Raw genomic sequence first — 16,222 nt, 5'->3', positions numbered from 1 at the left:
ATTGAGTTTTTATTGCTTATTTTATGAATTCAAAGAATTATGTGTTCTGCTTTTGCCATGGATTACAAATACCTTCCTAATTTGTTGCATTTTTTATTTTTAGTTATCTTTTTATTATGCAATCTCTTAATTTAGTAGTATTATAAATATTGTTTTAATATACTAATTTTTCTAAGAGTTGAGTTTTTAAAATACTTAATCTTTTTTTTTATGGTGGTGAATCAATTTTCAGTTCATGGAGCCTATGGTTATAGGTAAATTTAATGTTATCTGTCTTCTCTTGAGTGGTCACATGTTCATTTTAAGAAAAATGTTTTTACAGGTAATTTTATTTTTTATGTTTTAACTTTTTTATAGGTTGTTTAAAATTAGGTTTTAGTAATTAATAGTTATATTTAATATATAATTAAAATTTTTTTTTTAAAGAATAGTTTATTGATTTTATTTTTTTTTAGAGAGGGAGAAAGAGGAACATCAATATAGAAGCATAACATTGATTGGCTGCCTCCTGCATGCTCCACAATCTGAGCATGTGCCCTCAACCAGGGATCGAGCCAGCAATCTTTTGCAGCACAGGGTAATGCCTAACCAATTGAGCCATACCAGCCAGGGCTTTTAATGTAGAATTTTTAGATTTCCTTTTTTATGCTTGTATAATGTCCGGAAGAGTTTTTTTTTTAAGTATTGTATTTTGTTTCAAAAGTGATTTATATACAACTCTTTAATGGAGCTTTGTCTAGTTTGATAATTTGGCATAACTTTTTTTTTATTATATATATTTTATTGATTTTTCACAGAGAGGAAGAGAGAGATAGAGAGCTAGAAACATCGATGAGAGAGAATCATCGATCAGCTACCCTCCTGCACACCCCCTAACTGGGGATGTGCCCGCAACCAAGGCACATGCCCTTGCCCGGAATCGAACCCGGGACCCCTCAGTCCGCAGGCCGACGCTCCATCCACTGAGCCAAACCGGTCCCGGCTTGGCATAACTTTTTAAAAATATATTTCATTGATTTTTTACAGAGAGGAAGAGAGAGGGATTGAGATTAGAAACATCGATGAGAGAGAAATATCGATCAGCTGCCTCCTGCACACCCCCTACTGGGGATGTGCCCGCAGCCAAGGTACATGCCCTTGACTGGAACTGAACCTGGGGGCACTTCAGTCTGTAGGGCGATGTTCTATCCACTGAGCCAAACCAGCCAGCTTTTTTTTTTTTTTTTTTTTTTTTTTTTTTTTTTATAGTAAGAGAAAAAACATTTTTCAAGTTATATATTAAGGAAATTATCATTAGAGTTTTTGAAGATAGTTTTCCATTGTGTTAACTGCAGGTCTTGAATGGTTGGTTCATGACAGTAATTTTTTCATTTGGGTAATTGTTTATATTCACTTTATATATTTAATCATAGTTCTAATTCCTAGTATAATATTACATATTATTTTTCTTTATAGTGAGAACATAGTTTAATAAAAGCCTAGAAGAACACACTGGAAGCTTTTTATGCTATTTAAATAAAAATCAAAGAAAATTTACATTTGACCCTTGAACAACATGGGGTTGAACTGTGCAGGTCCACTTTTATGCAGATTTTTTTCAGTAAATGCATACTATATTGTATATTCTCTTATGATTTTCTTTAGTTTATTGCAAGAATTCAGTATGTAATACATACAAAATATATGTTAATAGACTGTTTGGGCTATTAGTAGTTAAATTTGGGGGGAATTAAAAGTATAGGCAGATTTTTTATTGTATTGAGGTCAGTGCCCCTAACTCCCACATTGTTCAAGGGTCAACTGTATTGTGATCCTTTTATAGCAGTTAAATAAATCTAATTCTAAGGCTTAGAAATCTGTTAACAATGTTTGTATTAGAATTCCTCATGTAAAATATTTTTTAAATAGTATTTTTTTTTTATTTCCCCCTCTCAGCATTTTACTTCCATTAGTTTCAAATCTACAAAGGTTATAAGAGTGGTATAGCCAGCACACTACCTACCCTTCACCTAGCTATTTATCTAATATTAATTAACATTACGTTTTGCCAGCTTTCTTTGACCAGAATGACTGGTCGACCTATTGCTGTGATGTGCACTGACCACCAGGGGGCAGACGCTCAATGTAGGAGCTGCCCCCTGGTGGTCAGTGAGCTCCCACAGCGGGGGTTCTGCTCAGACAAAAGCTGGGCTCACAGCTGGTGAGTGTAGCTGTGGCAGTGGTGGAGTAGGAGCAGTGGGGCCAGGATGAGCAGCAGCAGAGCTGTGCCCACCCAGCTGGGGTTCCTCCCCAGCTGCCTGCTGCTTTAGCACTGCTGCATCCCTCAGGGTCCCAGATTGCAAGAGTGCACAGGCCAGGCTAAGAGACCTCACCCATGCATGAATCTGTGCACTGAGCCTCTGCTGAGTCTAGTCTATTATAATGGTGATTGCAAACTAGTGATTTTAATAATTCTGTTATTCTTTCTACATTTATTGGTTGGCATTCTTCTTTAAAAGTTCCACCTCCCCTTATCCCTTTATTTGGTGTCATTGTAGACTCATGGATTCATTTTTTAAATCTAATGTGTTATCATGCATCACTCTCATAATTCCTGTTCATGCTCAGCTTATGCCAAATTTAGCCATGGGAGCCCTGAAGTGTTATCTTTTAATTATGTGAAGACTTTCTTCTAATCACATATCTGTGGAAAATAGGTTTGACTTAAAAATGTCCTTTTGGATAACATTTCTTTAATCCATAGGCCTTTTTTTCTTAGTTACACTGATTAAAATATAGCACACTTTCACAGAGCTTGATAAGATTATGCCATTTAGTTGTCACCAAAATTACTTGAATGGCTCTTGTCCTGTTACTTCTAAATAGTTTTAGTTTCCCCTTCCTATAGAGTAGAAGCTTACATTAGATTTTTTCCACTTGCAATTATTTCCTGTCCTTGGGGTTTAGGGACATGGTGGTGGACAGAGACATGTTAAAGTATGTTTTGTCTTGTCACAGTTTAGGTGTTCAGTATGTACTGTATATAATGCTTTCACTAAAAAAGGACTCAACAGAGAAGCAAATGCAATTTGATGGTACTCCTTCCATAGAAATTGGTGGAAGGAGTGCTGGCAGTGTGACTAAAGTAAGCCTTGCTAAATAAAAGGCCTGGGAGGAGGAGTCCCTGGGACTGATTTTAGGGGATTATTTTTTTCTTGAACATTTTAACTTGTTTTTCTTAAAAAGGTTTGTTATACTTTTTGTCTTTGTATGTAGAGAATTCTGTGCAATGCCTGAGTATTATGGCTTTCTTTAAAAATTTCTTGGTTTTTAGCCTTGGGGCAGGATCTAGTTAGGGCCAATTAAACAATCAGAGCCCATTATAGATTCTCAAGTCTTGTGCTTTAATGAGGCCCTTTATACCATGGAGAAGTGGGGTCTGGAGGCATTTGCTGGAAAGATTAGATAATTAGAGCTCTGTGAGGTTGTTGTATGTCTTCTCTGCTTTGTCTTTTATTGGATCATTGTGTTTTGAGATGAACGAGGTTCCCACCCACCCCCTTATTATAGGTACAGAAAGCGTAGATCCCTAGTCTTCCCTCTGCTAGGGTTTTAATACTGAAAACTGAGGGCCTCAACAGAAAAGTGGGGGCAGATAGAGAATGCAGACAAGGCGTGGGGGGGAGGGGGGAGCATTTGCTGCTTTCTGTTGCTGTCCATGGGAAAGAGCAAAGCTTTAAAAAGATTTAAGAGTGTGCTAACTCCAGTATGTGAAAGAAGTGGCACGGCAGGCCAGGTGGGTGGGGAATGGATAAACTGGTAACTAACAGCTGATGCTTGCACAGTGGAATAGCCATGTGCGAAATTATGTGACTGTCCCCTCCTCAAACCATTCATAAAATCCATTCCTGGCAGATCAATCTAAATGTTAAAAGCAAAGTCTGTACCTACAATAATATTGTTTTAATTTAATGATGATCTTAATACTTTGATGGATATCACCACTGCTTCTGGAATAGTGAAAATTCTTGCAAGAATACCATTTTATATGTAACTTCTCCATTTAACACCATTTAAATGACATTTAACCTTGTAACTTACCTGGGGAAGTTATTTTTTTCTCTTAAAAAAAGCATTTCCATCTATAGCAGTGGTTCTTAGAAACCTTTCTAATGCCACAACCCTTTAGTACAGTTCCTCATGTTGTGGTGACCCCAACCATAAATTATTTTCGTTGCTACTTCATAACTGTAATTTTGCTACTGTTATGAATTGTAATGTAAATATCTGTGTTTTCTGATGGTTTTAGGCTGTACAGCAGTGGTTTACAGATTTAGAACTGCTAGCAGAGTCGCCTAAATAATGGGTCTTTCCTTCCAAGATGCAATCCTAGAGTTTGACTTGTATGTTTTAGACCACCTCAGAAATTTTTACTACTCTCTGATTACTTGGTAAAGAGGACTGAAGGTATGTCAGTGACAAAAGTTAGGTGAAGAAAACTTCTTGTTGTCACATGGGTGAAGATTGGATATAATAATTGAAATATTTATGAGTGAATTTCTATCTTTGCTTCAAAATGATTCATTGGTTAGTGACAGGGGCATGGGCAGGGATTTTAGATGAAATAATAATGTTGGATGGTAATTGTTGCAGCTGAGAGATGGGCACATGGGGAACTTCTGTGTATTCTCTCTACTTTTATGTGTGTGATTTTTTTTTTTTTTAAATAAAAAAGCTTTAAAAATTGATGCTCTCCTTTTCAATTGGGGAGTTTCCTTGAGAGAATTAAGCCCTAATGCGCTAATGCATTCAGTGTGAATAATGAATTAACTTCTCTTGTGTGCATATAGAATGGTTTTAATTATGAGCCACTCTTGGGAGACTTGAGAAAGTAAGTAGTTGTGTGTGTGTTTTAATATTTTATGGTTCCTAGTGAGGAATGTTGGCCAAGAAAGGCTGGCTGAGGGTATAGAATTGTATGATTGTACAACATTGTACTGTTTTGTAATTTGATGTTTCTTTGCCTTTTAAATAGAAGTTTTGTACTTCAGTTTTTGAACATGGTCAAAATACCGTTTTGTTAATATGTTAACTTTGTACTAAAAGTGTTTGAAACAGTGGTTTTCTTTTCAATTAGGTATGGTCTGAAAGTACAGCCCGTCGAGAGGATGCACCTGGCTGTAGTTGCCTGTGGTGAACGACTGGAAGAAACCATAACCATGTTGAAGTCAGCGATCATTTTCAGCATCAAACCTCTTCAGTTCCATATTTTTGCTGAAGATCAACTACATGATAGTTTCAAAGGCATAGTAAGTATCTGAGACTTAAGTCTATAGAGCTAAATATTTAATGGTGTACTGCTTGGTGGGAGCCTTTTTTTTTCTGCCAAGGCCCATTGGATATTTATAACATCATTCGTGGGCCGTGTAAATTATCAGCTTTAAAATTAGCCTGCTATATTTGGTCAAACATTTAATTAACTCACCCCTAATGCCTTGGCAGGGCCAGATCCAATGATTTCCTGGGACTTGTATGGCACAAGGGCTGAATGTTCCCCACCCCTGCTTTAAAGCAGCAACCATTTCTCACGTTGAGATGACACGCCCCTACATTGCGGGTTTAACGCCTGGTTGGGGCATGTAAAGGGGGCAACCGATTGGTGTTTCTGCCTCTCTTCCTTCATCTCTCTAAAATCAAAGATATCCTTGGGTGAGGATTTAAAAAAAAATTACTTGTAAACAGTCATTCAAAAAGAAAACATTTTTAGCTTGTTACATAAACTACTTAGTGCCCCCTCCTTATAAACTGTGAGTGTAGGAAATTTGAGTCAATCATTTTGTTGAAGTAACAGTGATAGGTAATAAACCTGCAGAATTTAAAACAATACAGTGTCTTGCAATGCATTCAGGATGCTAAAGAGTAAACGTGTTCATTTTAGATTTTTAGGTCTGTTTTGCCTTTTGTAATTTTTTTTTTTTAGAAGTTGGCATTGGATATGTATTTATCAGAACATTTTATTATCAGGAATATCTGCATATTGAAGGCACATAAATAGATACTTTCTAATTAATTTAATATTGGTCTGACTTTGTAAATATGTTATCTATATTAATAAAAGGGTAATATGCTAATTAGACCAGGCATATTCTGGATGATCTTCCAGACAAAGCCATGGTGGCAGGGCCGAGGCAGAGGCGGTTAGGGGTGATCAGGCTGGCAGGGGAGAGCAGTGAGGGGGATCAGGCCTGCAGGGGAGAGCAATTAGGGGATCAGGTCAGCAGGCAGGTGAGCAGTTGGGAGCCAGTGGTCCCAGATTGCGAGGTGGATGTCCAGCTGCCAGTTTAGGCCCGGATATCCCCCGAAGGGGTCCCAGATTGGAGAGGATGCAGGCTAGGCTGAGAGACACCCCCTCCCATGCATGAATTTCGTTCCCCAGGCCTGTAGTATGATATAATAGAAAATGATGCAATAAAATTAGTGCTTCATTTTTCTCAGTTTAATTTGTTTAGAGATTGAGAAGATTTATATATCAGGTGAAGTTGAAGGAGATCAGCAATTTATAAGGCTCTTTCAACTTTCTGATTTTGTGATTGATTTCCTTATAACTTTTATTGTGTCTCAGATCTTTGTGGTGGATTCTCTCTAGCATATTATTATTATTTAAAATTCTGAATGAAAAAAAAATGGTGAGAAAGAAGACTCTTTGTCTTAACTGTGTCCAACATAAAATGTGTAATATCTTAGTTTTTAGTTTTTAAAAAATAATCTGTTGGTATATAATCTTACAGAAAAAATTGAAAGTGAAAAAATAATTAAACTGAGTTCTTATTTTTATATTTTTCAGCTCGACCGCTGGTCATTTTTACAAACATTTAATTACTCATTATACCCAATAAGTTTTCCGAGTGAGAATGCAATGGAGTGGAAAAAGTTGTTTAAACCATGTGCTTCCCAAAGATTGTTCTTGCCAGTAAGTTTTTTCCCCAGTGTTTTGCTTGCATTTTGACTCTTGCCTTTATGACCATGAATTAATGAAGAGTTGGCGTTTAAATCATTACACACACACACACACACACACAAACACTATGACTTTTCCTTTGAACAAAAACAAGAAATAAAAAACATTTCCATAGAAACCTGTTAAAATGAAAACTATACCAGTAAATAATTTCTATTGAAACACTATTTCTTGCATTTTAATTTATTCAGTGCTCTAAACTGTTAAATCTCTAAGAAGAAATCGAGGTCATCTGTTGCCAGTAGAAATGCAATGGTAGTGTCACCTTCTGTCTTACACCAAATCAGTTTACCTTTTCTAACTAATATTTTAACACAAACACAATTTAAGGCTTGTGAACTCACAGGGAGATGAGAACCATTTATTCAGGGGGCTGTTTTTTGGTAATGTTGTCTGGCGATAAACCCTGATGATAAATTTTTAAATCTAAAATATTCAGATTTTAATAAATTGATGCTTTATTTTTCTCTTCTTTTACTGAGTTTGTCTTCCTTTAATGGATGAAAAGAACTAATGTAGGCTCTGTCAACTTCTTCCACAAAAAATACTTAATGTGGTTATTATTTAATCTTATGTCTGAATTTGGAGTTTTATGCAGTCTTCCTAGTCTGCAATAATCCAGTAATCTGGAAACACACATTGTATCGTGGTACAGAACAGAATGTTGATATAAAAACAGTTGCCCTCATTTTTGACTCCACAGCAGAGAGGCAGACAGACCTACAGACTCATGTACATATACTCTTTTAATTGGGGGCTTTATTCAGGCACTCCAGTCAACCATCAGATATTTTTCAGCCTGATACTAAACCAGCTGGTGGCGGGAATTGTGTGTTTTCAACCTCCTAGCTGCTCATTAAGGTAATTGCTTAATTTTAGCTCTAGGAGGAGGTAGCATCTTTGAAAAGGAGCAGAATGAAGATCAAGCTCTTATTTCATTATATTCTTAACTAAAAAGGTTTAGCTTAACATAATTATTGAGTCTTACTGATACACTAGATAGGCAATAAATTTAAATTTGTAGGAGAAAGATTCTAAAATTCATGGGTAAGGCAGAAATAAAAAACAAAAATTGCCTTTGAAAATCCCTGTAGAAGATATGTTGGAGATTTAACATTTCTCAAGAAGTAGCAGCATAGCTGATCTGTCTTGCAATACAAATCTTGTTTTTACTCTTACTAAGTATGTGCACATTTTCTTTGATTTGTTAGCGGACAATAAGCACAGAAATAAGAGCATGAACTTAAGCTAAGTGGTCTGGGTTTCAATTTTGGCTCTACCGTTTGCTAGTTGAAACCAAAGTGATGTAAAGGTGCCAGCCATTAGTGTTGCAGGCCAAGGGAACAAATTTATATATTTTAAAAATATATATATATATTTTTATTGATTTCAGAGAGGAAGGGAGAAAGAGAGAGAGATAGAAACATCAATGATGAGAGAGGACCATTGATTGGCTGCCTCCTACACGCCCCCTACTGGGGATCTTAGAAACATCAATGATGAGAGAGGACCATTGATTGGCTGCCTCCTACACGCCCACAACCGAGGCATGTGCCCTTGGCCAGAATAGAATCTAGGACCCTTCAGTCCACAGGTGGATGCTCTAACCACAGAAAAACTAGCTAGGGCCATATCTTTATTTATATTTGTTTATTTCTGTATTTATCTCAAGAAATTAAGATTTGAGATAGAAATTCACTTAAGTTTATGTTCTTTAAGATTTCTCCCTAATCTCTGAGCATATCCTTTTTATTTTATTCTTATTGTTAGTTTTCTTATTTGTTTTGATACTGTTTCTTTTTTAAAAGTTAATATAAAGATTAGCATAGTATCTTTAACACGCTGTTGCAAAGAATGACTGATCGAGGAAAAATTGCTGTAAAAGTTAATGTAAATTAGCTTATCTCTTAAGTTCTTCTTTGATAATTAAATCTTTTATATTTTATACTAAAATAAATAGAATTATAGTTAACGATTCAAATATCTCTCCTTATAGTTAATCCTGAAAGAAGTTGACTCACTATTGTATGTCGACACTGATATCCTTTTTTTACGGCCCGTTGATGACATTTGGTCTTTACTCAAGAAATTTAATTCCACACAAATTGCTGCAATGGCACCAGAACATGAAGAGCCTCGAATAGGATGGTATAATCGCTTTGCCAGACATCCATACTATGGAAAAACTGGAGTGAACTCTGGAGTTATGTTGATGAACATGACTAGAATAAGGAGGAAGTATTTCAAGGTAAATCCCTGATAATAGGTAGTTGGTTATTTTCCCGCTGAAGTATTTGGTTTCCGATTTAATTTTGCTTTGTTGAAAACTATATTAAACTATTCAGAATATTTCCATTTATCTAAAATATTTGAAGAAATGCGTGTTCTTAGTATTCTGTTTATTAGAGCATTGTTCAAACGATGACATTACAGTGAAGTGAACTAACGCAAACATCACCTTTTTAGCAGCAGTCGTTCTATAGTTGTGCAACCATAGAATACTTGAATTTAAAGTGTGAGACATCTTGGGGGAACACAGAGTTGCAGTTAAGAGCTTAAGACTCTGGTGCATGCTGGCTTGATTCAAACACTAGAATCTTGGGTAAGTTTTCTCATCTATGGGGTTTAGTTTCTTCATCTGTGAAATGAGGATGGCAAGGTAACACATTACCTATATCATAGGCTTTTGTGAGGATGAAATTAGAACAGTGGCTAACACATAGTAAGTGTACAGAGTTTGCCACAAAGTAAGCACTTAAATGTCAGCTAAAAACCATGACCTCTGTAACACCCATATAGACTTACTGTTTATAGACTTACTTTACATCTAGTTAGGACAGAAATGAACATAAGAGATATTAAGTCATACCTGATATGAGTATATGGGTGTTTTATATGTATATTTGTCAGATCTTTTTCTTATGGCTTCTGGTGGAATAGAAAATTTACATCATCATTTAATTCTCCTTTCTACGTGTCTGATTTAAACCTCCCTCTTATTCTGGGTATAGGCAGCAGTGATGCTTGTAGCCACTCTGCTGCCACATCCTGACATTTCAGTCTTAGGACAGACAGTTATATCCATCATTTTGTAAATCTAGTACTAGTAAATCTAGGTGGTGGTGTTCTTTTTTTTTTTAGTAAATCTTTTTCATTTTCTGAACCTTTCTGAAATCTTGATTTCATTTTACCTTTGTCTCTCACAATTTAATGAACGAATGAGGCTGGTGTGATCTTTGTTCTTGCTTAAAAGTGAACATCTTTCTTTAGTTACCCAATTTGTTAATATATCTTGAATTTTAAAATTATACATACCATAAATTTTTCTAAATAAGATTTCAAACTATGAGTTTTCTTACTTTTCTATGCATAGTAATATTATACCAGAAGATGGTGCTGTAAGATTATCTGCTAAGGAATAATGTGACTTCTCAGTAACCCTTCATTTGAAATTCACAGAATTATGAGAAACTTAGTGTTGCAAAGAACCTTAGTGATAATTTAGTGTAACACCATTATTCAGTTTTTTAAAAATTTCAAAATACAGCTATATAGTTCAAATCTATGATTATTTTTTACTTATTTAAATGTCATTCTTAAATACTTTAACAGTTTCTCCCATTCCCCTTTTATTTTTGTCTATGGCATGTTCTAAACCAGCTGGGGATGTAGATATGGAAGTTTAAGTAATTGCTAAATTTTCAAACTTTAGCTTTCTTTTGTGTATTAATGACTATTTAATGAAGAAAAATATGAGAGTCATTGTACATTAATTTAGTAGGCACAGTTTGCTTCATACCTACTGTCTCTATGTTCCAAATAACCCTACTCTTGCTCAGTGAGAACAATACAAATTTGCTTTGTTTTCAAATATTATTACATTTATGGTTGCTGGATGCTTCTACAAAATTCATTGAGTTTTTAATTCCTTTTTTATAATCTTACTTTGTTTTCTGGTTTGCTTTCTAGGCTATATATCTGTAGCAAACATTATCTTGATTTTTCCTGGCACAGATCTTAAATTTTAGAGCACTTAATTATTTGTAATAACCTTACAAACTGTTTCATACAGATCTGTGAGTGCTATCCCATAATTCTTACCTGCATGAAAAGAGAACACTTAATGTGAGGTAGACATGCTGGTGGTTTCTACATATTTGAAAGATGTATGTGACAGGGACTGGTGGACCCCATTGCACTAATAAAGAGGATTTTTATTGTAATACACACACACACACACACACACACACACACACACACACACACACACACTATACCTTATGAGAACAGAATATCAATGAACATATTACCAAAAGGGATAGAACTTTTCAGAGATTAGTGGAGTAACTAATTTGATGAGTTTCAGTTTCTAGCATTGCTGAAATATAATATGAATAGCCACCTGTCAGTTTTATATTATAAGGTAGACTTTTAATGGTAATGAACCTATGTATTTTCAAAAGCATACATAATTCTAAAAGGGAAAATAATTGATTTTAATATAATGTGTATTTTGGTAGTAGATTTGCTAAATTTAATAAATTAAAACTATGAGGTTGGTAAAAGTAGGTCTATAGTTGTTTGTATGGAAAATACTATGATAATTGGTAAATAATAATACAAGAATAAACTTGTTTTACATACAACTGTAAACCTTTTTGCCAACTTTTTTTTAAATTACAAAACTAAATTTTTTAAAATATATCTTTTATTGATTTTAAAGAGGAGGAAGAGGAATAGAGATAGAAACATCAATGAGAGTGATCAATTGGTTGTTTTCTGCACGTGCCCTACTGGGGATCAAGCCAGCAACCCAGGCATGTGCCCTGACCTGGGAATCTAACCATGACCTCCTGGTTCATGGGTTGATGCTTAGCCACTGAGCCATGCTGGCTGGGCTCAATCATGTTTATAAAAATTGAAACGATTCATAGTATGCAGAGTCAAAAAACAAGTTTCCCCTTTGCACACCGCTTTCCCCAGTTTTCTGTCTTTTTTTTAAATTTAATTTTATTGATTTTTTTATAGAGAGGAAGGGAGAGAGATAGAGTTAAAAACATCAATGAGAGAGAAACCTCCATCAGCAGCCTCCTGCACACTTCTTGCTGGGCATGTACTCGCAACCAAGGTACATGCTCCTGGTTGGAATCAAACCTGGGACCTTTCAGTCTGCAGGCCGATGCTGTATCAACTGAGCCAAACTGGCCAGGGCCCCAATTTCATTTCTTTGCCAAAATGACAAACTTTAGACTTTTTTAAAAAACGGCATTTGAAACTGATACACGTTTATATTAACACTTACATATAGGGTCCTATTCTATATCTTCACTTTGCTTTTTTTAGTAAAGATATAATTGCTTTTTCTCAGTACATGCAGTCAGTCACATTTATTTTTAATGTGAGTGTAGTATTATAGAGACGGTTGATAGGGTTTTATTATTTGTATGTACTAGTATGAACTTGAAATTATATGGCTGAAAAATAACTCATATCTTTTCCTTTGTGTTTTTTTGACACTGCTACTAGTGTGGATAAAAATCTTATTATAATTTTTAGTCATTTCTTTTTCCTCCTTTGTAATGGCTATTTGTCCATATCCTTAGGCCATTTTTCTAATTCTGTTGACTTGATTTCTCATTGTTTTTCATTGGTTGTCTTGAATATTTTAGTTATGTCATCAGCAAATAATATTAGTGTTGTTTCTTATCCAGTATTTTCCTAGTGGGATTTTTAAGTCTTAAAGGTTTTTCCCCTCTTTGATCTTCACTCTACCCTCCAAGACTCCACTGGGCCTTGTAGTATATCTTTCATTGCTTTTTCTTTGAATAGATGTGTGTGTGTGTGTGTGTGTGTGTGTGTGTGTGTGTGTGTGTGTGTTTAAATCTATCTATCTGCATTTGAATAGATTGAACGCAGTGAAGAGTTGAACATGGCCTGGTACAATGGGCCCACCAGTCCCTGCCTATTGAAGGTGTTACTGGTCTTTATCCTCGTGCAGTTTATATTTTTCTTTTCAAATCCTAAGAATATTGTGTTAACCTGCTCAGTGACTTATTTCACAGTAATTTTTTCAATAAAATATTTTCTTATTTCCTTAAGTAAAATTAGTTTTGGTCATTTTCCAGATTATTTTGGGAGGGACTTTAGATTCCTTTATTACTGTGATTACTACATTCTGACAAATTTCACACAAAGCTAAACAATTTGAGCAAATCACATTTAGTTTAAATGTTTTGGCTTTTTCCCCCAGGAATTCTAGCTTTTTCTTTCGCTTTCTTCAAGGATATATTGTTTATACCTCCACTAAGTTTATATATCCTAGAATAGCCTACAAAATGTTTTTCAAACTTTGGAGAAGGATCAAATTTTTTTTTCAACTTGCAATCTGCCATGAGCCAATAGTTTTCTAAAATGATGTAAATAAGCCTGGCTGGTGTTGCTCAGTGGTTGAGTGTTGACGCAAGAACCAGGAGGTCATGGTTCAATTCCCAGTCAGGTCATATGCCTGTGTTGCAGGCTGAATTCCCAGTAGGAGGCGTGCAGGAGGCAGCTTATGATTCTCTCATCATTGATGTTTCTATCTCCTTCTATCTCTTTCTGAAATCAATAAAAACATGTTTTAAAAAATTATATAAATAAATTAACTAAAATATAAGATTAAATAGATATAATTCTGTTAAATTCTATAAAAGTTTCTAAACCTCACTTTTAATATTTGTACTTAGTCTTATAGAGGTCATAAAAATTCATTGATTGGCATGATGCAAACTGCACTTAGAGAAATACTGGGTTAAGTCTGGAGAGTTTAAGAGAGTCACAGAAGTATAAGAAGCTTACTATTCAACTCCATCCCTTCACATTCCAGATTCTGTGGTCCAGAGCCCTCTTTCAATTTTGTTGCTTCCTCAGGTATTTGACTTCATCTTATTTAATAAAAGAGTAGTATGCAAATTGACCATCACTCCAGCACACAAGATGGCCAACCCCATATGGACACAGGGGAGGACAGTTGTGGGTGACCAGGCCTGCAGGGGAGGACAGTTGCAGGGGGAACCCAGGCCTGCAGGAGAGGGCAGTTGGGGGCGACCAGGCCTGCAGGGAAGGGCACTTAGGGGCAATTGGGCCAGCAGGGGAGCAGTTAGGTGGTGATCAAGCTGGCAGGCAGAAGAGGTTAGGGCAATCAGGCAGGCAAGCAGGTGAGCGGTTGGGAGCCAGCAGTCCTGGATTGTGAGAGGGATGTCTGACTTTCCGTTTAGGCCAGATCCCAGATTGGAGAGGATGCAAGCTGGGCTGAGGCAAACAACCCCCCTCACTTCTTCCCCCCGTTCACGAATTTCATACACCAGGCTTCTAGTGTTTTAAAATAATGAGCTATGAGGCTGAAAGGCAACTGATGAAATTCAGTATCTATTTTTTATATCAATTTTGAATGCTCTCTGAAATGCCAGTTACAAAAGATTAGCAATCAGTCTAAGAATAATAGTGATCATGGCAACAACAGTAATAGCTAACTGCTTGTGTGTGCCATGTGTCAGGTACTATTCCAGGTATTTTTTAATTATATGGTAACAGGTTAATCCTCAACAACTCTATGATATAGACATAGACATAGACAGAGGTACTTTGTCTAGACATATGGCATAGGTACTAAAGTGGTCTGCATTTTCAGATGAGGTTTCAGTCAGACCATTGCCTGCTTTCTCTTTCCATCTCCTTCCCAGCTTTATTATTCTCAATTCTACATGCAGCTTCAGATAGCTTCTTTGTTATCTTTTCCACTCCAGCTGGGCAGCCTTACTCACATGAAGGCTTACATTGGCATCACTGGGTTTTGTAACAAAAGAAGTTCCTGATCTGTAATGATTGCTAAGGGGAGAATGAGGAACTGTCATCATGCCACCCTTTTGAGCCTGGAAGCTTAAGGACCTTTTTACTGTGTTTACCAATAGAATGATATGACAACTGTGCGGATGCGATGGGGAGACATACTGATGCCATTGCTCAAGAAATACAAACTGAATATCACGTGGGGTGATCAAGATCTGTTGAATATCATATTTTTTCATAACCCAGGTAATCATTTAATTTCTTTAATCCTTTGCATTTGTAAAAAAAAATACAGGAGTTATTTAGTCAAAATTAAATGTACTTATTTGATTTTGGCTTTATATTAATAACTATTACTATTTATGTTAAAGACAGAGTAAAACTTTTCTTGAATATTGATTTAGTCCGAGATCTAAAAGCCAAATGTATTTTTTACTATTTTAAATTTTATTTTGTAAGGACTGTAGTTTTAAACTAAAATTTTTGCAAAATGTTAATTCTTTGGGATTAGGGCTATTTACTTAATTGTTTTGTCTTTCTTCACGTAGAAAGTCTTTTTGTTTTTCCGTGTCAATGGAATTATCGACCAGATCATTGTATATATGGAAGCAATTGCCAAGAAGCAGAGGAAGAAGGAATCTTTATTCTTCATGGAAACAGAGGTGTTTACCATGATGATAAGCAGCCAGCATTTAGAGCTATTTATGAAGCACTGAGAAATGTAAGCATTTTAAAATGTTTTTATGTGGAAATACTTGCAAGCTTATGGAGAACTTGTAATAACAATACAAAAAATTTCTATATCCTTTACTGAAGAAGATGGATATGCTGTTAATATTTTACCCCATTTGCTTTATCATTGGTTCTCTTTATACATACATTGTTTGTTTTCTGAATAATGTGCTTTTGTCCCTAAAAACTTACGTGTGTTTTCACTTAGAACAAGGATATTTTCTTATTACCAACAGACAGGACAGATGTCAAACTCAGGAAATAAAATATTGATACAATACTTTTATCTATCATCCATGAGCTTTACTCTTCTTTGATCTAGAACAGGTTTTCAATCTTTTTTTGTCTATTATGGCATTGGTATTTTGGGAGGAATAGAGCCCCTTAATTCCTTACATTATTCGAATGTTCTTCATATTGGCTTGCCTGATGTTTCTTTGTGTTTAGATTCAGAGTATGCCCTCCTGGTCAGAATACTATTTAAGTGGAGTTGTGTTCTTTTCAGGGTGTCACATTCAGTCACCTCTGTCTGCTTGCCTCTTATTTGTGACATTGATTTTAACCAATCAATCAAAATGTTGTTCAGTTTATGCACTGTATAGGTATTTGTCCTCTTGAAAGCAGTTTTTGGGGAGACTCTGTAAAATCATGTAAATACCCTACTCA

The 16,222-nt window shown here is 35.5% G+C and overlaps 1 protein-coding gene across 4 annotated transcripts in view; it reads left to right on the top strand.

Annotated features, from left to right (window-relative positions):
• GXYLT1 (glucoside xylosyltransferase 1) overlaps positions 1 to 16,222 on the top strand; it is a 33,817-nt gene that overhangs the window by 12,615 nt on the left and 4,980 nt on the right. For 3 of the 4 annotated variants that reach the window (XM_036459103.2, XM_036459104.2, XM_036459106.2), the window contains 5 exons: positions 5,117 to 5,288; positions 6,824 to 6,949; positions 8,994 to 9,245; positions 14,947 to 15,070; positions 15,373 to 15,545. In XM_036459103.2, coding sequence (XP_036314996.1) covers positions 5,117 to 5,288; positions 6,824 to 6,949; positions 8,994 to 9,245; positions 14,947 to 15,070; positions 15,373 to 15,545 — 847 coding nt within the window. The remainder of the gene's footprint in view (positions 1 to 5,116; positions 5,289 to 6,823; positions 6,950 to 8,993; positions 9,246 to 14,946; positions 15,071 to 15,372; positions 15,546 to 16,222) is intronic. The other variant, XM_036459105.2, reaches the window with a different exon arrangement.

Source organism: Pipistrellus kuhlii, unplaced genomic scaffold (genome assembly GCF_014108245.1).
Source record: "Pipistrellus kuhlii isolate mPipKuh1 unplaced genomic scaffold, mPipKuh1.p scaffold_m20_p_3, whole genome shotgun sequence".
NCBI lineage: Eukaryota > Metazoa > Chordata > Mammalia > Chiroptera > Vespertilionidae > Pipistrellus > Pipistrellus kuhlii.
Note: the sequence above shows the minus strand (reverse complement) of the source record. Positions and strands in the feature narration are given on the sequence as shown.